General features: G+C 47.3%; 2 protein-coding genes across 4 annotated transcripts in view; one reads left to right on the top strand and one right to left on the bottom strand.

Moving 5' to 3' along the window:
- LOC138921418 (ral guanine nucleotide dissociation stimulator-like) overlaps positions 1–24,721 on the bottom strand; it is a 140,541-nt gene that overhangs the window by 21,246 nt on the left and 94,574 nt on the right. For 2 of the 3 annotated variants that reach the window (XM_070255203.1, XM_070255204.1), the window contains exon 1: positions 14,857–14,983. The gene's annotated coding sequence lies outside the window, so the exon portion shown is untranslated. Of the gene's footprint in view, positions 1–14,856; positions 14,984–16,229; positions 16,386–24,721 lie in introns of those variants that run through there. The other variant, XM_070255202.1, reaches the window with a different exon arrangement.
- LOC138921416 (spermatogenesis-associated protein 31D4-like) lies at positions 17,571–23,912 on the top strand. Its single transcript, XM_070255199.1, has 4 exons — positions 17,571–17,854; positions 18,601–18,646; positions 19,232–19,292; positions 19,571–23,912. Exons 1-4 carry the CDS (start codon positions 17,657–17,659, stop codon positions 23,769–23,771), a joined length of 4,506 nt encoding a protein of 1,501 aa, XP_070111300.1. The 5' UTR covers positions 17,571–17,656; the 3' UTR covers positions 23,772–23,912.

Raw genomic sequence — 24,721 nt, forward strand, 5'->3', positions numbered from 1 at the left:
GTTGTCAATATCCCTCATCAGAGTAGTATACTTTTCACAATTGATGAACATACATAGGCACATCATTATCACTCAAAGTCCATAATTTACATTAAGGTTCACTCTTGGTGTCAGAGATCACTAGGGTATAACTCTGTGGTCCATTTCTGGATTCTCTACTCTGTTCCATTGATTTATGTAGCTGTCCTACAATGAAAATGATGATGCTGTGATTACAGTATGTACAAGGCAATACTAAATATTGTTAAAGTGTTTACTGCCGCATTATTCTTCCTGTCATGATTGTTTTAGCTACTCTCAGCTATGTGCCTTTCTATATAAATTTTAGAAAAAGGTGTCTCTGTCTACAAACTGTGGTGGAATTTTTATTAGAATAATATTAGACCTATAGATCAATTTGGGGATAATTGAGACCTGTACTCATTATTCTATCCAGTAACATGGTGAGGACTGCAGAATTCTCAGCACATAACAACTCCTTCCAAACCCCCACACCAGGAGGAGACTCAACCAGACTCTGGCGTGGCTTCTAGCTGCATGAGTCTGTGTAACCGGAATGACTCCAGCCCACCATTAAAATGCCTTCCTGAGAGCTCAAAGCTGACAGAAAAATTTGCTATTTATTTTAGTCAACACCCAATTATAGGCCTCTGATACCCCTGCTTAGAGTATTTACTAAAGAGGGCTTACAACTGTAGATATGTATCTCTCAGAATTCTCTAAAGGACCTAAGAGCCACTCCTTTGAAATACGATCATTAAGACAGATAGAGGCTCTTTCTCTCAACTTCTGAGTGAGGATAGAATCCTAACTTTGATAACTGCAAAGTAACGAACACAGTGGGTCTAATCACAGTTACGCTGACCAACCTTTGTACTTTTTCACTTCTTTGAATATACTGAGCCCCTGAACCCTGCTCCTTCATTCCCTCTTTAAAATTCTAGATTCACCTCCGTACAAATCTGAGCGCAGCTCAGCTTCTGTCAGCTGTTACTGAATAAAATCTGCTTTCACCACTTTAACTAATTTCTGCTGCATTTGTCTTTGACAATAGTAAGGCTCTCAATTTATTTGCATCTTCTTTAATCACTGTAATCGGTATTTTATAATTTTCAGCATCAGATCCTGTACACATGTTCTTGAATTTATGCCTGAATATTTCATGTTCTTCAGAGTGGTTTTAAATAATACAGCATTTTCAAGTTTATCATCTGCAGGTTCATCATTAGTTGTAGAAATAAAATTGTCTTTTGTGTGTTGATCTTGTACTTTGTACTTGGTGAACTTTTTATACTCACGTATTAGTTCTGATTTTTTTTTTTTTTGTAGATTCCCAGAGTTTTTTTACACAGACAACAATGAAACTAGGAATGGTTACATTTTTTCCTTTCTAAACTCTATGGCTTTTATTTCCTTTACTTCTGTTATTGCCAGAAGCTTCAGTATTTTGTTGAATAAGAGTAGTGAAAGTGGTATTCCTTTCCTTGTTCCTTATTGTGGGGAGAATCATTTAGTGTTTCCCTGTTAAACATGAAGTCAACTGTGCATTTTCTGTAGATGACCTTCAACAAGTGAAAGTAGTTTCCATCTATTTCAAACTTGCTAGAAAATTTTATGACAAACAGGAGTTGGATTGTATCAAATGTTTTCTCTACAGCTCTTGCTTATTAACAAGTCTTGCACTTAAACAAATAGACAGCCAGTTATTTCTCTGGCAAAAATTGGTTTATCTGGGATTAGCAAAGAATAGCCATTTGGAGTGTGCAACCATGGCAAGCCATGCAGGAGCACCCAGCAAGGAAGAGAGGAGAAGCTCTTTTATCTCAGAGTGGGGAAAACTGTGGGGGCTATTGGACACAGTCTTGAGGGCAGTGGCTTTTCATCGGCAGAGTTGTGACTGTCTCTCCTTGGGTTAGTTTCTGACTGGTCAGGAAGAGAAAGTCTTTATTCTTCCTGTTGCACTGCGCCTTTGACATAGGGCATGAGAACTCCCTCTATTAGCCTTCCAACACTATTTCAACTACGTTTCCGTTTATTAACTTTCACATGTCCCCATTTTGATTGCGATCTTTCTCTGAAAGCACTGTTGATCTGCAGTCAGATTTTTCCACTTTCAGTAGCCTCTCGTCCCTCGATGCCAGGAAGGAGCTTCTCTGGGAGTCATGTCCCAGGTTGGAGGAAAAACACACAGATTGGAAACCTATCGCGGCCACATTTGAGGAACACGGAGTGAGAGGAGGGAGAACTCTCTGGCACTTTTTACCTGAAGTTTGCATGTTATCAAGATCAGAGGCATTGGAGATGATCTGAAGTGTCATGTCATCCTCAAAGGTTTGGCAGACAAACTTCCAACAGACCTGGTCCAGACACCTTGGAAACCTTCGCATCAGATACTGTCTGCTTCCATTTGGAGAAATCTTTATTTTTAAGTCACCAAATGATGTGCAGTTCCCCCCAGAGTTTGTGCTTTCTTCAGGTGTGTCGCATGAATCCAAGTCTTGAGTTTTGTGGCAAAAAGCTTGGCTAGCAGCGCCCGACTGAGGAAAATACTATCATCTTGGTTGAGTTTTGTTAGTTTGAAATTTTTGGTAAGTTGTTCCTTGTTTTCAAGTTGTTAAATTTATGAGAATGGAGCTGTTTATATTATTTTCAATGGCTGAAGAACCTGCAGTGATCTATCCCTCTAGTGTGTCTCAGGCCTTTGAGGGTGAAGAGGCTTCCCCAAAGCTTCTTGAGGCAGAACCCTGTTTGCTGTTGGCCCCTAACAGCTTGAGTGCATCTGGGTTGGGGAGGAGACAGAGACTTCCAAGAACAAGTTGTTTCTTCTTGAAGGAATGCTGAAGATGCCCAAAGTATGGTACTTTGACATACAAATTATTTGGAGCCAAAAGCAATCGAGAGCCAGCAGATGCAGGAAAAACTCTTGATCTCCACCTTGACTGCTGTAAATGAAGGATAGACTTCCTCTTTGGAAAGGAAATTTATGTTTCTAAAGGAAATTTCCATTAGGAAAAGCATCGGCACCAGAAAGAGAATGACTCTTAGAGAATTTTTTTTTGAGGAAGATTAGCCCTGAGCTAACATTCCCCACCAACCCTCCTCTTTTTGCTTAAAAAGATAGGCCCTGAGCTAACATCCATGCTCATCCTCCTCTACTTTATACGTGGGATGCCTGCCACAGCATGGCTTGATAAGTGTTGTGTAGGTCCGCACCTGGGATCTGAACTGGTGAACCCCAGGTCATCAAAGCAGAATGTGTGAATTTAACCCGTGTGCCACCAGGCCAACCCCTACAGAATTTTTTTTTTTTTTTGAGGAAGATTAGCCCTGAGCTAACTGCTGCCAATCCTCTTCTTTTTGCTGAGGAAGACTGGCCCTGAGCTAGCATCCACGCCCATCTTCCTCTGCTTTATGTGTGGGACACCTGCCACAGCCTGGCGTGCCAAGTAGTGCCATGTCTGCACCCGGGATCAGAACCGGCGAACCCCAGGCCACCAAAGCGGAACGTGCACACTTAACCAGTGAACCATCAGGCCAACCCCTAGAGAATTTTTTTAACTGAGAAGTTTATCTGCATAACAAGGCAAGCTTTATTTATTATACATTTTTTCCCCTCATCTTCCCATAATTTTTCTTCAGCCACTTCCTGCTGCTGTTCACCCAGATGGCTTCCTGCTTCCAAGCTCCCCCATGTGCACTCAGTGTGGACTGGACTTGCAACTGGCAGCTGGTGTGGAGCTGCCTGCTCGAGGGCTGCAGAGCACCATCCTAAGTCTCATCCCCAGCATGACCTACCTGGCCAGCAATACTCAGGATCTGCCACCACTGCACAGGATTGGGGCCGCGGCACTGATGGTTCAGATTGTGGGCAGTACCCAGCCCAATTCCCACTCACTTTTGTTGACCACACGCCTGTGCTGTTTGCAGATGGTACAGATTTAAAAGAGAAGTCATATCCTGCTGTTAAAGTGGAACTGTTGGACTGACTTGAGGGATTTTTCAACACCTGTAAAACTAAAGAGAAGCTGGGAGAATTATCAGAAGAGTTCTACAAAAATGAACTACTATCGATTGAAATGTTGAATATACATGTCCCTGCAGCTGCTAAATTGAGACGTCTTTTAGACAGTTCTCCTAAGGAAGATTTACTAGACATTCTGACATCACTTATCCAAACAAGCAACAGAAATGCTCCAAATTTTAGATACTGTGACTCTGGAGGAAACTGTCCAAGACGATGATACCACTGCTGGTGAAACAAATGCAAGAATTGAAATTGCTTTAAAAAAACAGAAAACTTGGGGCCGGCCTGGTGGCACAGTGGTTAGGTTTGCGTGTTCTCCCTGAGTGGCCCGGACTTTGCCGGTTCAGATCCTGGGTGCAGACCTATGCACCACTCATCAAGCCATTCTGTGGCAGGAGTCCCACATATAATGTAGAGGAAGGTGGGCATGGATGTTAGCACAGGGCCAGTCTTCCTCAGCAAAAAGAGGAGGATTGGTGGTAGATGTTAGTCAGGGCTAATCTTCCTCAAAAAAAAAAAATTATAACAATAAAACAGAAAAAGCGAGAAAGATGATAATAAATGCATTATATGAATATGCCTCAATAGGATTTCACACATCCTAGGTACTTTATTTTCTGGCACATTGTTATGGGATATCATGCAGGTGATTTCGACATATCCTGTGTGTTTTCCATGCGTGTCCGACACCTGATTCTGGCGTGTCCGGCAGGTAGTTTCAGTGAATCAGGCACCTGGTTCCGGCGTATCCAACAGGTGGTCCCGGCATGTCTGGTAGGCGATTCCAGCATATGTGACATGTGGTTCCGGCATATCCGGCAGGGGATTTCGACGTGTCCGGCAGGTGGTTCCAGCATGTCCAGCACCTGGTTCTGGCATGTTTTGCAGGTGGTTCCGTCATGTCGGCACCTGGTTTTGGCATGTGCGACACCTGTGTCTGGTGTATCTGGCAGGTGGTACTCACAAGACTGGCAGGTGGTTCACATGTGTCTGGCACCTGGTTTTGGCATGTGCGACACCTGCGTCTGGTGTATCCGGCAAGTGGTTCTCACAAGACTGACAGGTGGTTCAGCTGTGTCAAGCAGGTGGTTCTGGCATTTTAGGCACCTGGTTCTGGCCTCTGCTGTACCTGTTTCTGGTGTATCCATCACATGGTTCCAGGGTGGCTGGCACATGGTTCTGGCATATTCGGCAGGTGGCTTCAGCGTACTGGGTGCCTGGTTCCGGCGTATCTGACAGTGGGTTCCATGGTTTCTGGCAGGTGGTTCCTGCGTGTCTGGCATGTGGTTCCGGTACGCTCTGAATGTGGTTCCAGCGTGTCCGTCAGGTGGCTACCATGTGTCCAGGACCTGATTCCATCGTGTGCGGTTGGTACTTTCAGAGTGTCCAGGTGTTGGTTCCAGCATGTCTGGCCATTGGTTCCCGCATGTCCAGGGGTGATTCCGGTGTGTCCGGCAGGTTGTTCCGGCCTTTTCCAGAAATTGCTTCTGGTGTACCCAGGACCTGGTTCTGGTGTATCCGGCAGGTGATTTTGCCGTGTCTAGCAGATTGTTCCAATGTGTTACACTGGTGGTTCCGGCCTCCGTGGCAGGTGTTTGTGGCATGTCTGGCACCTGATTCTGGCGTATACGGCAGGTGGTCTCAGGGTATCTGGTACCTGGGTGCGGCACATCCAACAGGTGGTTCCAAAGTGTCTGGCAGGTGGTTCCGAAGTGTCTAGCATGTGGTTCTAGTACGTTCGGAAGATGGCTCAGGCGTGACCGTTGGGTGCTTCAGGCATGTGCGGGAGTTGGTTCTGGCGTGTCAGAGTCATGGTCCCAGCATGTCCGTCATTTGGTTCCAGGTGGTTCTGGCTTGTCTGGTGGGTGCTTCCAGTGTGTCTGGCGGGTCGTTCTGGCATGTCTGTGTGGTGGTTCCAGAGTGTGTGGCGGGTGGTTACGGCATGTCTACCAGGTTTTTCCAGCATCCAAGGTGCCTGGTTCCAGCATATCAGGCAGGTGATTTTGGCGTGTCCAGCAGGTGGTTCAGGTCAGTCCGGGAGATGGTTCCAGCGTGTCCAACATGTGGTTCTGGCATATCTGAGAGATGGCTCCGGTGTGTCCGGCAGGTGGTCCCGTTCTGTCTGGCACATGGTTACGGGGTATCATGCAGGTGATTTCAACATGCCCTGTCGGTTGTCGAGGCCTGTCTGACACCTGGTTCTTGTGTGCCCGGCATGTAGTTTCAGTGAATCAGGCACCTGGTTCTGGCATATCCAACAGGTGGTCCCAGCATGTCTGGTACGTGATTCCCGCCTGTGCAGCACATGGTTCCGGCGTATCCGGCAGGTGATTTCGACGTGAGCGGCAGGTGGTTCCAGCATGTCAGGCACCTGGTTCTGGCATGTCTTGCAGGTGACTCACTCGTGTCTGGGACTTGGTTCTGGCATTTCTTTAAGGTGGTTCATTCATGTTCAGCACCTGGTTTTGGCGTGTGCAACACCTGTTTCTGGAGTTCTTGGCAGGTGGTTCTCACAAGACTGGCAGGTGCTTCAGGCGTGTCCAGCAGGTGGTTCTGGCATGTCGGGCACCTGATTCTGGTGTGCCCAGCATGTGGTTCCAGACTGTCTGTGAAGTGGTTCAAGCTGGTCTAGCAGGTGTTTCAGGTGTGTCCAGCAGCTGTTTCAGGCGTGTCCGGCACCTGGTTCTGGCCTGTGCTGGACCTGTTTCTGGTGTATCCGTCACATGGTTCCAGCGTGTCTGGCACATGGTTCTGGCATATTCGGTAGGTGGCTTCAGCACACTGGGAGCCTGGTTCCGGTGTATCTGACAGTTGGTTCCATGGTGTCTGGCACGTGGTTCCTGTGTGTCTGGCATATGGTTCTGGTACATTCGAAAGGTGGTTCCGGCATGTCCAGCAGGTTGCAACAGTGTGTCTGGGACCTGATTCCATCCTGTCCGGTTGATGCTTTCAGAGTGTCCTGGCTTTGGTTCCGGCCTGTCTTGCAATTAGTTCCCACATGTCCGGTGGGTGATTCTGGCGTGTCTGGCAGATTTTCCAGCCTTTTCCAGAAATTGGTACTGGCGTATCCAGGACCTGGTTCCGGTGTATCTGGCAGGTGATTTTGGCGTATCCAGCCAGTTGTTCTGGCGTGTTAGGATGGTGGTTCCAGCTTGTGTGGCAGGTGTTTGTGGCGTGTCTGGCACCTGGTTCTGGCATATTTGGGAGGTGGTTTCAGTGTATCTGGTACTTGGTTCTGGGATATCCAACAGGTGGTTCCGAAGTGTGTGGCATGTGGTTCTGGTAGGTTCAGAAGATGGTTCCGGCCTGTCCGTTAGGTGCTTCCAGCATGTCTGGAAGTTGGTTCTGGTGTGTCAGACTCATGTTTCCAGTGTGTCCAGTGGGTGGTTCCAGGTGGATCTGGTGTGTCCGGTGGGTGCTTCCGGTGAGTCTGCTGGGTCGTTATGGGATGTCTGTGTGGTGGTTCCAGAGTGTTCGGTGGGTGCTTTCGGCATGCCTGTCGGGTTTTTCCAGCCTCTAAGGTGCCTGGTTCAAGCATATCCAGCAGGTGAGTTCTTTCTCAGCTTCCTAAAGAGCTGGAAGCAAGACAATTTGTGGCTTGTCTCCGCTTGAGGGACGGAGGCAGTGCTTTGTGCCATCCACCTCTCGAGCAATATAGGGCATGGTTGAGAGCAAATGGGCCTTTCTGACATAGGGGCTTTCTGACACTCTCTCCACGAATGCACAAGGACAGTTGGTTAAAAGCCTCTTGTCTCTATCCTCCTAAGCTTGTGGAATCACAATCATTCGGGCCTTGGCCCCATTGCTTAAGGGGAAGACGTAGCCATTAGCCCTGAGCCGGGTTGGCAAGAGGGAAATGTGGCAGAAGCAGAAGTTCTAAAGCAGCGAGTTAGGGCTGGGAGGAAATGGCGTTCAGCTGCCTGCGTATGAGAGGTTCCCAATATGCTGTAAGAGCACTGTGGAAAGCGACTTCTTTCTCAGCTTCCTAAAGAGCTGGAAGCAAGATGGTTTGTGTCTTGACTCCCCTGGAGGGATGGAGGCAGTGCTTTGTGCCTTCCACCTCTAGAGCAATGTAGGGCACGGCTGAGAGCAAAGGGGCCTTTCTTCCATAGGTGCTTTCTGACACTCTCTCCTCCAGTGCACAAAAGCGGTTGGTTAAAAGCCTATTGTCTCTCTCCTCCTAAGCATGTGGATGCGCAATCATTCGGGCCTCAGCCTCCTTGCTTAAGGAGAAGATGTAGGCATTTTGTCTGAGCTGGGTTGGCAAGATGGAAATGCCCCAAAAGCAGAAGTTCTAAAGCAATGAGTTAAGGGCTCCAAATAAACAGCATTTCAGGTGCCTTTGTATGAGATGTTCAAGGTACACTATAAGAACAGTGTGGCAAGTGAGTTCTTTCTCAGCTTCCTAAAGAGCTGGAAGCAAGATGGATTATTGCTCATCTCCCCTTGAGGGTTGGAGGCAGTGTTTTGTGCCTTGCAATTTTAGGGCAATGTAGGACTCTGCTGAGCAAACCTGGCCTTTCTTCCATAGCTGCTTTGTGAACACTCTCTCCACCCATGCACAAGGGCGGCATGAGAGGTTGCCAGTATGCTGTAAGAGCACTGTGGAAAGCGAGTTTTTCTTAACTTCCAAAGAGTGGTTGGTTAAAATCCTATTGTCTCTCTCCTCCTAAGCATGTGGAAGGACAATCATTCGTGCCTCAGCTGAATGATTCGGGCAGGACTTATATGACCCACCTGCCTTAAATGCTGGAACCAACTGTTGGACACTTCAGAAGCATCATCTGGAAACGGTGGAACCACCCACCGCAGATGTGAGAATCAGGTCCAAAACGTGCCAGAAGCACCTGCAGGACACAACAGAACCATCTGACTCTAACACCAAAATCACCTGCCGGATACACAAGAACCACTTGATGGACGCTCCAGAATCACACGACGGGCATGAAAGGACCATCTCTCAGAGTGCCAGAACCATGTGCTGGAAATGCCGGAACCACATCACTGACAGACGTGAACCACCTGCTGGACACGCCTGAACCAGCTGCTTCACTCGCCGGAACCACCTTCTGGACAAGCCAAAATCACCTGCCGGATACACTGGAACCAGGCCCCTTAGAAGCCGGAAAAAGCCAACAGACATGCCAGAAGCACCTGCCGCACACTCTGGAACCACCATACAGACATGCCTGAATGACCTGCCATACACACCACAAGCACCCACCAGACACGCCAGAACCACCTGGAACCACCCGCTTGACACACTGGAACCATGACACTGACACGCCAGAACCACCTTGCACACATGCCAGAAGCACCCAAAGGACATGCTGGAACCATCTTCCGAACGTACCAGAACCACATGCCAGACACACAGGAACCACCTGTCACACACTTCGCAACCACCTGTTGGATATGCCGAGACCATGTGCCAGATACACTGAAACCACCTCCCGAATACGCCAGAACCAGGTGCTGGCCATGCCACAAACACCTGCCAGACAAGCCATAACCACCAGCCTAACACGCCAGCACAACCTGCCGGACATGCCAAAATCACCTGCTGGATAAACCGGAACCAGGTCCTGGATACGCCAGAACCAATTTCCAGAAAAGGCCAGAGCAACCTGCCAGACAGCCTGGAATCCCCCGCCAGGCATGCGGGAACCAACTGTCAAACACGCCGGAACCAACACCTGGACACACTGAACGCACCAACCACACACGAAGGAATCAGGTTCCGGACACACGGTAGCCACCAGTCGGACACGCTGGAACCACCTTCAGAACATACTGGAACCATATACCAGACACACAAGAACTACCTGCCAGACACCACAGAACCAATGGTCAGATACGATGGAACCTGGCGCCCAGTACGCTGAAGCCACCTGCTGAACACGCCCAAACACTGTGCTGGACATGCCAGATCCATATGATGGATACACCAGAAACAGGTCCAGCACAGGCCACAACCAGGTTCCAGAAACAGCTGAAACAGCGGCTGGATACACCTGAACCACCTGTTAGACCAGCCTGAACCACCAGATGGAGAATCCTGAACCACATGCCAGGCACACTGTAACCAGGTGCCCGACACGCCAGAACCACCTTCTGGACACGTCTGAACCACCTACAAGTCTTGTGAGAACCACCTGCCGGATACACCAGATACAGGTGTCGCACACACCGAAACCAGGTGATGGACATGACTGACCACCTGCAAGACATGCCAGAACCAGACATGCCAGATGGGGAAGAGGTGATTTTGGGGGAGAGGAGCTTTGTAGATTTCTCTCTTGGGCACTTACCTGTTTTGTTCTCCATCCAGGTTTTTTCTGGGAGCAAGTTCTTGAGAAACCTATAATGAAAAGTATGAGCTATCTACATAGGGAGAACTCAGACTTCGTTCAGCAATTCCCTGGGCGTCTGGAGACTCGATAGAATACCTTTTTCTTTTTCCGTTGCCAACACCCATGCCCATTCAGGCCTATGTGAGTTTTTACAATGCTCCTCCAACTGGTCTCCAAGCCTCCAGCGTGCCTCATTTCTCTTCATCGTAGAGGACAATAGCAGATCAATGTCTCTGAGGCATGGCTCCACCAGTGCCCTCTCTGATGCGGAAACCTTCCTCTCACTGCCTACCTGATAGACTCCAACTCTCTGCCTTAGCACTCAAGGGCCCCTCCGCCTTTCATGTATCCCACAGTCCTGCCAAACCGAACAGTACCCACTACCCAAAAACACACATTGCATTCTTCTCTTTCACCTCTGCCTGATCAGATGATGGACTTGAAACAAAGCCATCATTTGCTAGTTAAGTGACTTTTGCACAGGTCATTTCACCTCCCTGACCCTCAGTTTCTGCATATATAAGTGATGAATAGTAAGATTCACCTCATATTGTTCTTATAAAGAATTAAAATTGACTTAGAGAGCATATGCAAAAACAGCTGGCTCCCTGCCTGACATGCTGCAGTCACCAATAATTATTCGGATCTAAATATTGGCTCATGCCATGCCCTGCTTCTTTTCCTATTAAAACCTTATCCTTCAAAAATCGGTGTGTACCCTTTCTTGAAAACCAGCCCAAGGTGTAAACTGAAGTTCATTTTCCTAAGCTGCTCAGTAACATTTATAACGCAAAGTCTAATGCATTAGATCGGCTTTTTTGTTTAAGCAAAAGAAGCTAACTCTGGCTAACTTCAGTTTTCTTATTAAAGAAATTGACTAGAAGGACTTACGGTGACTCACATAACTGAAGGGAATTTTTGAAAAAATCAACAAACAGAAAGCAAAAATAAGCTTTAGAAGACACAATAGAGCACAGCGTATAGTTATTATTACTGCCGTTCACCAAATATTGTCGGCTCTTCTCTGGCACACAGAAGGGATGTATCTTCTTGGCCCCTTAAAGTCAAATGTGACTTTGTGAGCCTTTGGCAAATGAAACTTGAGCAAAAATGAGGCTGTCTCTTCCAGACAAACCTTTGGCAAACAGTAGGAGTGTGTTTTTCCTGCCTGGCAGTTGTGCAAGAAGTTGGATCGAGCATCTTTTAGCTGCCATCTACTCAATCCTCCAGACTGAGCAAGGATAATACAGAGCCAGCCCCTGATGACATGGAGCATGTTCGAGAAATAAACCTTGGTCATTTTTAGCTGAGACTTAGGAGTTTGTTGTGAATACAGCACAACATGGACTATCTGACTGATGAAAACATATGTAGGGGAGGAAGACATTTCCTCTTCCCAAGTGTGGGTTCATCTGGCTGGAGAACGAATTAAATTCACATGAGACAGAAAAGCAAGAGAAAATTAAACAAAGCTTTATGAGGAACCGTGGCCCGGTGCCTTTCTTCCCGAAGGAAGAAAGGGCACCAAAGAAGTGGGGTGCACATAGTGGTTATATACCGCCAAATGGGGTGTTTCACATGTGATTGAAATGTCCCTCCCACAATAGTCACAAGATTGCCCTGTCGGCACTTGATGGACACAGCAGGTAGTGGGTCTGCTATGTCAGTGGGCATGGCAGGACTCAAGTCGATTGTCTGGAGCTGGGCGGTCACAGGTGAGCTCAGCAATCAGTTCCTAGCCTAAGGAAAGATGCTTAATCCTTAAGAAATGCCAACGTTGGGAGGGGGAGGAAAGTCAGTTACAGGAGGTTACCAGACTAGCACAATAAAATGCAGATTTAAGTCCTTGCCTTTGGTATTGATTAAGAGTTTTTAGAGAGAAGGTCATCTCCTTTCTTCTTCCTGGTACAGAGAGGGAGGCAACTTTTACAGATAGAGATTTACCTTACAAATGTAAATGTGCCCTAACAAAGGGCAAGTTCCATTCCTCCTTCCCTGTCCCAGTTTATCAAAAGCAATCAGCCTCAAATAATCCTGATGCCAAAGAGACATATCTTGGGGTGGCCATTTCCAGGTCCCCACACATACATATTACCAATTTCCTGTGCTGTTGACCAAAATGACTTCAGTGAGCCAATATTAGAATTCCTTTTCACAAAGGTGGATAAGTGACAGATTAGAAGTCTACAGTCCCAGGAGTGTAGACAGATACCATGCTTATATATAGCAAAAATATTTCCTCATTTTGTCCTTTACCTGTCAATAAAAAAGTATATCTATAGAAATCTGGAGGTAAAGCTCCAGACAAAACCAACATGGTGACAAGGAGGAACATTACATACTTGTAAAAGGAGCGACAGATGAGAAAATAATAATAATGGCTGGGAACTTATAGAACCTTGCATTGAAAGGGATCTCATATGGAACTCAGGAAATATTTATAGCTGAAAGCACTACATGACAAAATCTGGTGGATGGAATTAAACAATACTTAGAAGAAAGATACCTTCAACATACGTATCTAAAAAGAAAAATTAGAAACCAATGAGCTGCTTGTTCAAGAAGCTAGACAAAGAGCAAGAAAGTAAAGTCAGGAAGAAAGGAAATGAGAAAGAGAAATGCCAAACCTTTGTTTCTATTTATTTGCTCTTTATTTATTGCTATGGACTGAATTCTCTCTCCCCACCATTCATATATGGAAGCCCTGACCCCCCTTGTGACCATGTCCAGACACAAGGTCTTTAGGAAGTAATTATGGTGAAAATGAAGTCATAATGGTGGAACCTAAATCAGATAGGACTGTGGCCTCATCAGAAGTGGAAGAGATCTCTCTTTCTGTTTCTTCACACGCATACACACACCCCGCCATCTGAGGACTCAGTGAGAAGGGGACCTTACGCAAGCTGAGGAGAGAGCCCTCGCCAGAACCTGACCATGCTGGCATCCTGAGCTCGGGCTTCCAGCCCCCAGAATGGTGAGAAAATAAATTTCTGTTGTTTAAGTCACCCACGCTATGGCATTTTGTTATGGGAACCCAAGCTAAGACGCTTATCTTTCACAGTTTGTTCCTAGGTTCTGGTACCAATTCCAATGTGTGTGGGGTTGGGGGTCAGGGGAGTCCCCCACAGCAACAAGCAATTCTTGGGACACCAGCTGGGTGTCCTACAATTCAACTCGATTCTGACACTATGTACCCAGAGACAGCATCACATCCCACAGGTTAAGGGTTCAGCCCCACAAGACTGCCCCCACTGCAGGTGCCAAGAGCAAGTCTAGGCTGTCACCTATGCTTCTGAGCAACTGGCTGTCAGTAGGAGGTTCTCAAGACTCTCTACTCCGGTTCGACGAATTTGCTAGGGCGGCTCACAGAACTCAGAGAAACCTCTTACTTACTAGATTACCTGTTTATTAGAAAAGGATATGACTCGGGAATAGCTCGATGGAACAGACGCACAGGGCAAGGCACGGGGAAAGGGCACTGAGCTTCCACGCCCTCTCCAGGTAACCACTCTCCCAGAACCTGCACATGGTCACCAACCTGGATGCTCTTGGAAATCTGTCCTTTTGGGTTTTTATGCATAAGCCGTTTATTTATTCTCTTACCCTCGGCTGCTGTTTTTCCTTCCCCATTTATAGCCCAAAGCCAATCAAAGAAGGACATGTGCAGTGTGATGCTGTTCCTGTACATTTTTTAAGTGCATAACAATGTAAGAATTTGTTAACGGAGACATACACATGTATGTCTTGACTATGCGTAAAAATGTAATCTTTTGTTAATGGAGCCATGCACATGGATATTCTTGGAATCATAAAGAATGTAATTAATTTTAGGATATTGATACCTATGATGAGGGAGGGAGGAGAACGGGATGGAAATGTGAATTTTAGGTGTGACAGCAACATTTTGCTTCTTAAAAACAGAGATATCGTTGTGGGCTGAATCATGTCCCTGAAAATTCATATGTTGAAGTCCTAACTCCAGGACCTCAAAATAGGGCTGTATTTGGAGAGAGGGCCTCTAAAGAGGTAATTAAGGTAAAGTGAGGTCACATGGGTAGGCTCCAATCCAATGTGACTGATACTCACATAAGAAGAGAAGATTAGAACTCAGACACACACAGAGGGAAGACCGTGTGAGGACACAGGGAGAAGCGGCCGGGGAGAGAGGCCTCAGAAGAGACTATACCGGCCAATGCCTTGATCTTGAACTTCAGCCTCCAGAGCCGTGAGAAAATAAATTTCTATTGTTTAAGCCACCCTACGTGTGGTATTTTGTTATGGCAGCCCCAGCAAATGAATGCAACATCGGAAGCAAATAGGGCAGAATTGAACGTCTCTTCTTTCTGGGTATTAGGGCCGGAGATAGAGGTCATACTATGTACTCTTCTGCATAGTTGAAATATTTCCATAATAGTTAAGAAAATAACAAGCAGATCCCGAAAAAGAATAACCAGAGAGTAGAAATTTATGTGTGATTACCTTACAGGCCAAGGTGGGTTTCGTGTTGGGCAGGTGGTTCTCTTCCACAGGGTGTGTCAGTCACCCATGAATTCCCGTCTCTTGGCTCTGCCATTCCTGACGCCTGTATCATCGTCTGCAACCAATCTGCACAAGGAGAAAGAAGGAACACGGAGAAGACACACCTGCTTTCAAAAGTTCCAACCTGGAAATGGCACACACCACTTCCACTCCCATTGCATTGGCTGAAACATAGTCACACGCCACACCTCACTGCAAGTTGCTGGGTGACTGCCTTCCTGGGCACCCAGGACAAGGATGTGGACAAACAGCCAGTAGTCCCACCCACAATGTCATCAGGTTGACCCTGGTCTTCATGCTGCTGCTCAGTCTACAGCGTGTCTGCCAGGTCTATGGTTAGGGTTTAGATATTTTACAAAGGCGCGGGGTTGGGGGTCATGGTTTGGGACTTCAAAGAGGAGGAAGCCAATTCACAAGGAGACAGAAAACCAAATGTTTGCTGGGCCATCTCTAAACAAATGAGAGAGAACTTGTGTAAAATGGGCCCGGCTAGGTACCTTCTTCTCTACCACATCTAGAGTTCCCTACGTTGACAGCTATTTCCTGGAACAGGCCTTCTGTCTTAAATTCTTTTAGGCAGTTAGGGGCGAGGCCAAAGTTTCTTTTATATATAAATTTTATGTGTATATATGTAATTTATAGAACTAAATAAATGAATTTAAATATAGATACAATGGATTATATATTCTATGATATATCAATATTAATATATATTATATATATATAGATAATCTCCTTGGTTCTCCAGAGAACCCTGACAAATACAGGAGGAGTTAATATTCTTTTATCGATGGCATTTACATTTAATCATTTGAAATTCTTAGTTATGACATTGTTATGGCTTGCAAGGAAGTGTCCTTTTCAGTGTTTCATTTAGAGGCCTCAAGATACCAATTTTAAAAAGTTTCCCATTTTATTTGTTTGGTTTGATAGGCTTTTTCCAATTGAGTGCACAGATAAACCAATTTAGGAATTTCAAAGGAGCCCCATTTAGGCCAGTGAAGCTTTAAATCACCCTGAGTAATCTGAGCCCAGTGGGACAAAAATCTACATGTAGAAGGTCTGGATTTTTTAAAGACAAAACCAGCAGGAGTCCCAGAGTGGGGCTGTTCTTTGGTGGTCCTCTTAGAAAATGGATTTCTCATTTGTATGAACTTACCCAAGGATCAAAGGCCCAAAAAAGGAGTGAAAGAAACAGAAGCTTCTAACAAAGCTGACAATGGAAGGATGGCCAGAACCAGTATCAAAGGACGCCTACATAAAGAGTCTGGACCTCTACCAAAAATGGGAGGTCCAGGCCCAGGAGGACTTACCACCAGGAACCAGAGCCACCAGGAGGAGACGACAGAGCACAAAAGATTCTTTGCAGGCACCTTGCTTGTGTCTGTGAAGTGGCACCAGAATTGAAGGTCAGTAGCTAGGGATCCCACTTCTGTCACCACGTAAAGTCAGCAAATAAGAGGCATAAACTGCAAAAGAACCAAAACGTTTATTTGGGGTCTCAAGAATTGCAATTCAGGAGATGTAGATTCGAGTAGAAGCTCAAGTGTGCTCCTAGGAAGACAAAGGAGGCAGGGGTAGATAAAAGGAAAGGACACAGGCTTACAAAGGTCTACAGTGAACAGTTAATGACTGGTTCTGGCATGGGGTGAGCTGACTTGCCAGAACATAGTTGGTCCTAGGCAGACTGCCCCTTCTTGGAATGAGGAAACACTTCAAGATGTGACCTCTGCTGTCAGGTAAAGCTCAAAAGTTCAGTTAACATCTGGTGGTGGATGTGGTGTACAAGCATAAGCCCCACTTCCTTAATGGCCTCCCAGCTCCATTTTAGAAGCCTTGAAAATGGTACTCCATTTTGACATTGTCATCCACCACAGTCACGCACCATGTAACAATATTAACGATGTTTCGGTCACTAATGGACCACATATATGACAGTGGTCCCATACGGGTAGCACCACATAGCCTGGGTGTGTAGTAGGCTCTACCACTTAGGTTTGTGTAAGTACACTGTGTGATGTTCACACAACAGTGAAAGTGCCTAATGATGCATTTCTCAAAACATGTCCCTTTCATTAAGTGAGGTATGCCCGTACTGATTTTAGTCTTGTGAATGTTGAATAATGAATTATTCATTTCAATTATTTGAGTCAGCCCCACTGGCTGAAGACGGTAAAGGCTGACTGAAGCAAAAAACTAAAATTTGTTACTCAACATTCACAAAACCAAATGAGTAAAGAACTTTAAGTTCTATATCAGGGTTCATGTAAGGCAAAAACATTCTAAAGGAAAGATGGATTTGAGGACATATATGATTCTGAGTGTAAATGTCTGGGTACTAGCAAAAATTCCAGGGAGCATTTCACACTTTCGAGGCAGTGGAAGTGGTGAAACCAAAGTCAAGCTCTCCAAACAGTAAAGGGGGCCCAGGTAATATCTGGAGTACAGGTGGAACAGGCAGAAAATTCCATTAATGTAATTGTATGATATGATGAACGGACAGAGTTGGAAAATAGGATGGCAGGGTAGGGCAGAGGGACCTGGAGGGCCCAGGATGGATGGAGAGATCAGCTGGGCTGGTGGGGGGAAGGGGCCATGGGCACACCCTCTTCATGTCCCCTCCCCCACCCTCTGAAACCCTTTGTGACTCTTCAGTGCTCTGTGATGCAGGCCTGGGATTATAGGCAAGTGTGGACACTCTCAGAGCTCAGTTGCCTCAGGCAGCCTTGCGATTCAGAAAATGGAGTTCAGTCAATGGAATGTTCTCTCATTTCTGAATAGCCATATTGAGTTGTTTTTGAGCATCTGCTCAACATTCTTAGATAGTGACCACAACCTCACCATCGTGTGTGGGTTGTGGTTGCTTCTTCTGTTCCTGTGCTTCCTGGTGGGGATTCCATCTTTACCAACCTTCTGGAAAACCAAAATCTACCAAAAGGTAAGGATCCCTGGGCAAGCCACCAACAGGGATTTTTTATTGTTGTTTCCATTTCTAGTCCCACATTTTTAAATGAGTTGGTCCAGAGAGACTCCTAAGATGGCAAGTCTGAATAGAGGATAGAACATCATCCTTCTAGGGGAATAGGAGAGGCAGGACTAGGGGTTCAGCTGGGACTGTTTCCCATTTAAAACTCACAGACCATCTGGGTGTGGTGGAGGATTCCTGGATAAAATCCCATCACTGATTTCACGGCCCTGCATTAGGTTATTTAGAGAGTTTGGGATCTGTGTAGGAGAACACTGTTCCCAACACTGGATCACGAGTCACATTCCCATGTCGGGCGTCATTCGACCAAACCGTCCTTTGTATTGGGCAGATCAGGAGAGCAGGGCTGAGCCTCTGAGCAGACACTGGAGTGTGAGCTCTGTCCCAGGATACAGGGGCCTATCTGAGGAAGCACAGATGTGACTGTGGGCCTCAGAGTCTATGCCCTCCTTGAGCAGAGGACTTCTGACTGAGAACATCAAGTGTGGACTCTAGCCAAAAATCCTCCTTCGAGTTTTTCAAAGAAGGAAAAATTGAAAGTATCTTATCACCTTTAGAAATTCAGAAAGGGAAAGAACACAAAGTGCTAGTAATAAAAATGGAGAGTGACGTTAATCTTGGATGAATATCTGAGTTTCCTAGAGAGAGGAGCAAGCCAACTAAGTCCTCGCTCCTCATTCTTTTCTTTTTGTTCTCAGCATCAGGGCAGAGCCAAGAGGAGAAGAAGAGGTGGAACATCAAGTGGTAAGGTTCCACCTATCCCACCTGAGCTCTCCAAGGGTGACCCTTCCTGTCCTCTCCATGAGGTCCCAGGTCCATGGTCTCTGAGGATGTCAGTCGCTAGATAGAGTCCCTCTCAGAAGATAGAGGCCTCAGAGGAAAGGCTCATGGGAAGGTAGTCAGAACCCGAGACATTTCTCAGATTCCTGCTCTGCCCAGCTCTGGGCATGAAGCAGTGATGGGCCTGGACAATGGGTGTTGCCCAGTGGGTGGCCGTGGGAGACGTCAAGAGTCAGAACTTCTGTCTCCTGACCTTGTAGAAACTACGTTGACTTCCTGGATGATCAGACTCCTCGAGGTAACCATTGACCTATGTTCCTCACATGGGGGTTTTGAAAATCCCATGGGATAACGTATGTGACAGTACTTTATAAATGAAGCAACAAACACATGTGAACCTTATTAATATTATCATTGACCGTTTGACCACATCTACTGATTCTTGGGGCTTTCAGAGTTAATATCCCAAGGGTCTCCCATAAAGGGACTCCTGTGTAACACCTATGCTTCTACCTTTATTACATGTAATTCACTCTTCTGGTTTCCCAGGTTGGAGAAATTACCAGAGGGAAACAGAGGAGAAAAGGAGGCTAATTTCTATTCTGAAAAGGTGACTAGTCTTTTCTTTCCTGATCCCTCTTTAACATGTTCTCTGCAATTCCAGGGATTCAGTACAGCCTGCAGTAGCCATGAGAGGGGTTTGCCATAGGAACGGGTATGTGAATGAAGGCCTTGGGGTGAGGGCTGCTGAGTGTATGGTGAAGTCATAGGCGTGGGGCATTGTGAAGGGGCAGCAGGCTTCAGGTGGCCCCTCCCCTGACAGGCCAGCAGGTCCTCCTTTCCTTGTTCTGGTCCTGGCTACAGTTTTCTACTTCCTGTCTCCCGCAGGCCCCTAGGCCGGCGTCTCGATACCACCCGCTTTCGTCAACTATTATGCCCAGACCCCTCCTGTGAGGTGTGTAATAGCACAACTGCTGAGATCAATCAGCTCCTGGAGGACCTGGAAGATGATACCGCCTCTGTGTCCTCTATGGCTTCCACAGCTTCTGGGACTGAATCATCATTCACTCTGTCCTCTGCCTTCTCAGAAGTCCCTCCAGGAGACCTAACACCAGCCCCTCCACCTGACCCTTCCCCACCGCCCCACTCCATCCTCTCACCTAACCCAATGACACCCTTAGCTGACTTTCTTTCACCCTCACCACCGGGTCACTCTATGCCACCAGAGCCTTTTCCTCCCTTGGAGTCCAAATTCCCAGCAGACCGTTCCCCACCCCAACTCCTTGCCCTTCCCCCTCTGCCACCACATGACACCCAGGCAACGGGTCCTATTCTCCAACCAGAGGCCACTCTGTCTCTGAATACGATCTTCTCTCTTGACCGCACCCTTTCCCAAGATATTAACCCCTTACCAAATTTGTCCCAGATAATGAATCCCAATGATTCACTGGCTTGTCATCACACACCACCAAGCCTGTCTGTCTCACCACCGACAGACCACCCTTTAACTGTGACTCAATCTAAATCGGTTTCCATCTTATTGAAGTCTATTCCAGAGAACTCATCTCCAGATAGCCCTGGTGGGTTGTCCACTTATGTCCCAACAGTCAGAGGCACTGACCATTCAAGCCTGTCAATTTCAGAATTATCCTGGTGGCAAGCTTGTGCCAAAGACTTGTTCTTAGCACCGTCCACCTTGGCACCATGTGATTTTAATCGGGAGTTTCTTGCCCTCCATTCTTCAGAGTCCTCTCTGGAGAGACACCCTACAGCTAACCTTATAGAACCTGGTAACCTCTCATTTCTCAGCCCTCATGTCCTGGCACTCCTGGAGAGACAAGTCCGAAAGAGGAGGGATTTCCTGATGTGGAAGGAAAAGGAGGAGAAGGGTTCTTTTCCAAAAAAACTTACGCCAGGCCACCAACTAAATCCTTCGGGGAAAATGTTAGAGTCAAATGCTGATGAGTGTGACTCAGCATTCTCCCTTCCTTTCTGGAGCAGTGCAGGCAACCCAAAGGAGCTGCACATGCATGAGCAGCCCCCATATCCTAAAATCTTGGGGGACCATTTACAGGAAAAATGTATGCAGCTCTTCTGGGGTCTCCCATCTCTGCACAGCGAGTCCTTGCCCTCTGCTATCCGTGACTCAAGTGACTGCACCACAATCTTCCTTTTCAATACCATCCCAAATGCCTCCATGGGCCAAGAATCCCCAGTACCTCTCCATCGCCCACCTCCATCCTTGCCTGAGATCCAGCCCCAACCCTTGCCTCAAACCCTGCCCCAATCCCAGCCCCTACCTCTCACTCAGGTCAAGTCCCAGGCCCACCTTAAATCCCCACTCCCAATCCTACCATCTGGTCCTCTACCCCAGATAAGGACCTGTGGAGTGTGTCACCATAGACCCCAGGATGAATCAGAGTCTCTCACCTCATCTGAAATTCAACAACTGGAATGGAAAGTGTTGCAGAAGCAACAGGAAAGTTTGTGGGGTTCCCCCTCTGTAGTCCAAAGATCTCAGGAAGAATTTTGTTCTTCAGCTCCCAACTTTCCTTACCATCAGGCCTCCCAGGCCCATGCCTGCATCTCCATCCTTCCCGTAGAGTTTCCTCTCAGTGATGAGCTGAGGAAGAAACTGGAACATCACCTTCGAAAGAGGCTCATCCAACACCGGTGGGGCCTGCCCCGCAGGATCTGTGAGTGTCTGTCACTGATGATGCCTCCAAGAGATTTCTCAGAGATAGCTAAGTCAGAGAGCAATCGTGGACTCTCACGGATCTCGGTGAACAAAGATCTAAATGTTGGATTGAGCCAATCCAAAAGCTTCCATGAGAGGGGTTCAGAACTGCTTGAGGTAGAGAAGGAGATGGGGAAGGATCAGGGGCATAGCCCAGAGAACGGCCCCAAAGCTCATCTGTTGAGTGTCCCAGAGAGCTCTTCAGATAAGGATCCGGCATATGACTCTGAGAAAGACCTAAATAGTCACGTGGCAAGTCTGTCAGGGAAAAATTCAAGGGCCTTGGAGGAAAGTCTAGATCAGAAACAACTTGAAAATGTCCTGAAAGCACATTTGAGCAAGAAGTTTGAGGAAATCAGTGAGGCTCGGCTCCCTGGGACGGTGCGCAGTTCATGGCATGCCATCAAGCAGACATTGCTGCTTTCTGACAAATCCCGCACCCACATAACACAGAGGAGTTTGCCACCTTCAGTGGGTGGGGACTCCTCCCTGAATACCTTCCAGGAGCTTTGCTTCATTGATTCCAGCACACAACAGATGATGGAAACCCATATTAAAAGCTTTCGTATGAGAATGGAGTGGGGCCTTCCCTGCAGGGTCCTTGAATCCATACAGGCGTTTAAATCGGAAGATGCTGCATCCCAATCCTTGACCTATTTCTACTGTCCCCCCTCAAATAACCCAACTTTGGAAGTGGACTCCAAATCCGAGGGCTTCGAGCCCCATAGAGGAAGCTCTAAATCTGCTCTTCAAGAAAAAGTGGAAACAAATTCAGCCCTGGTCCTGGATCGTCTTTGCCCTGCTACTTCACCTATGGGCAGGCAAGGACAAGGGGTGCCGAGACAATCACCCTCTGGTATCAACCAAGAGATTGCAGAGGTTGTTCAGAGGAGTAAGGGTGCCAGGCAGACTCATCTGCCTGTCACATGTGGCATCACAGGCAAAGCGAGTCAGAAATTTACTCAGCTAGGCAACCGATGCCCCCCAGAGCTGCCTGCAAGGCAAGCTGGTGCCAAACATGAGACAAAGGATGCGAGAGTGAGTCCCAGTGATAGAAGAGAAGGGCGACAGGACAAAAAGATGAAGTCGGAACCCTTTTCCGTGCACAGCACGGCCAGGGACATATTCAGGGCCAAGGAGCTCAATGCTCTGCAGTCAAAAACTGCTAATGTGTTGACAACCAGCAAGCCAGGAAGCTCCCAAAGGATACGTGAGAATCACAGTAAAATAGAAATTACTGGGACCATTGAAAGCCCTGCACCAAAAAGACAAGTTCCCCAAGACCCGAAGTCATCGGATCTTAAGGAACATCTGTTTAGGGAATTAAAGTCGAAACTAGAGAAGAGGAATCAGAGCCAGGTCCAAGGCCAACACACTGACAGGTCCCCTGCCTCAGAGAGCTTGACTTGCAAGGCCTCACTGACTCATGCCCACGGTGTCTCCAGTGGGGACATGGGAGCTTCCCAGGTGCTGCATGTCCATCTGGAGGACACTGGGATCAGCAGGCAGCAGCGGCAGGAGCCTTGGGTCCCTAAGAAAGATCGAAAGAGGTACGAGGATAAGAAATTCCCACCAGCTACAATGAGAGTGAGCCCTCCGGGCACCAACAAAGAAGAGCTTGGTGGAGGGGATGCAGGGTTGGGGACATCCCAACCTACAAGAAAGAGTTTCCCTACTCAGATCACAGCATCAGAGGAGACGCTTGGGAGCAAGTCTTCCCAGACCTCATCACAGAAGGCACAGCCTCCTCCTGAAAGTGTGTTCAGAAAAAAGATGAACCACATTTTTCAATGGCTTCGTCCTGGGACAAAAGGCAAAAACCAAGAACATCCCCAGGAAAAGGGCAGCCCCATATCATCTGCACAGAGCAGAGGCCTGGTTAAAGGGAGAGCTGCCGTTACTGGGACCACCACGGCTCAGAAGACCAGGACGGTCCCTGGGAAGTTCCCAGTGGAGAAACTGGGGCAGCGGTGTGCAGCAGAGGTCACCCGCCCTCAAGAGCCCCTTCCTTCCCTGAGGAAGTTTGTGAAAACTGACCAGAAGGCAGAAGAGCAGGCCCAGGCAGAGCCCGTCCAGGGGCATCCTTCCAACTACAGGGCTCCCTCCTGTAAAGTGCCAAGCACCAAGTCCTGCCACCAAGAAGTTGTCTTTGCTGGCCAGAATTATCCTACATGTTCTAGACGGATCAGAGACCAGAACAGACACCCTCAGAAAGTCATGGCGTTTAAAGATCAGCTATTGGATCAGAAGCGTCCCTTATCTGTGCCCCGCAGGGAGCATGTGCCCCATCCAAGCTCCACCTGCAGGCGTCAAGCTGGCCCAGGGGCCTCCAGCTGTTCTCACCACTGCTAAAGGCACTATGTTTAGGGATCCGTCTCTATGTCAACAGAAAACGCTTTTCCAGCGTTTCGAGAGCGGAAAATTTCCCACCGCAAAATAATTCCTTCTTGTGGAGAATATTAATTCTCCCCAATAAATGATTCTCTAATAATAGTGATGTCTTTTCTGTGTCCTGTGTTGGGGGCATGGGTTTCAGGTAACTCAGGGCTTGTGCTTAGGGAAAAGGAGGAGTGAGTTCAGCTCTTACTGATTGCTTCCTCTGGCTTCTAAAAGGTCACCAGTGCTCTGGAGCTCTTGTTGACAAAGAGATATCACGTGCCCCCAAAAGCCCATTTCCTCCCTGATGAAGTTTGAGGAGGTGGGCTCTGCCTCCTGCCTCTTCGCTTAGCCTTAACGAAAGTGTAGAGCAGCTCACACCTTCCGCTCACTGAATGTTTTACATCCTTCAGAGAGTAGGGAAGACAGGTGTTCTCTATCCGAAGAGGGTCAAGAATAGGTATGCAATTCATAAAACAACAATGAAGAAAAAACAGTGGCTTCATCATGATTTAGAGGTCAGTGACCAGAGGACCCCACAGGGGGTGAACCCTGAATGGGATTTGGGGGGTGGGGGAGGGTATTGCTGCAGTGGATCCTGGGCTGGTGGGGGAGGGGCTAGGAACAGCACAGACGCGCCTTAAGAATCTGTCATGCGAGTCATATTAATGTGTTAGGGAAGAATACTTTAAACTTTACATTGAGGTTTCCCTACTGGAAAGGCACCTGGGGGAAGTGGTTCCCCTCTGTAGGTATTTCTTCAGACTGCCAAATGATATTTTGTTGCAGAGCAAAAGCATCACTCAGCTGCCAGTAGTAACAATGTTGACCAGGTAGCCACCTACCTCCCAGGATAAAATAAAGCTGAGAGTAAGGAAAAGATGACTTGGAGTAAGCGAGGAGGGAAGAAAAAATGAAGAGGGGAA

This window comes from Equus caballus, chromosome 29, assembly GCF_041296265.1.
Source record: "Equus caballus isolate H_3958 breed thoroughbred chromosome 29, TB-T2T, whole genome shotgun sequence".
NCBI classification, from domain to species: domain Eukaryota; kingdom Metazoa; phylum Chordata; class Mammalia; order Perissodactyla; family Equidae; genus Equus; species Equus caballus.

Bases quoted from the DNA above. Each gene is read 5' to 3' on its own strand.
- LOC138921416 (XM_070255199.1), top strand. From the start codon at position 17,657: ATGGAGTTCAGTCAATGGAATGTTCTCTCATTTCTGAATAGCCATATT. The intron at 17,855-18,600 runs GTAAGGATCCCT...TTTTGTTCTCAG, and splicing joins AAACCAAAATCTACCAAAAG to CATCAGGGCAGAGCCAAGAG. The intron at 18,647-19,231 runs GTAAGGTTCCAC...CTGGTTTCCCAG, and splicing joins AAGAGGTGGAACATCAAGTG to GTTGGAGAAATTACCAGAGG.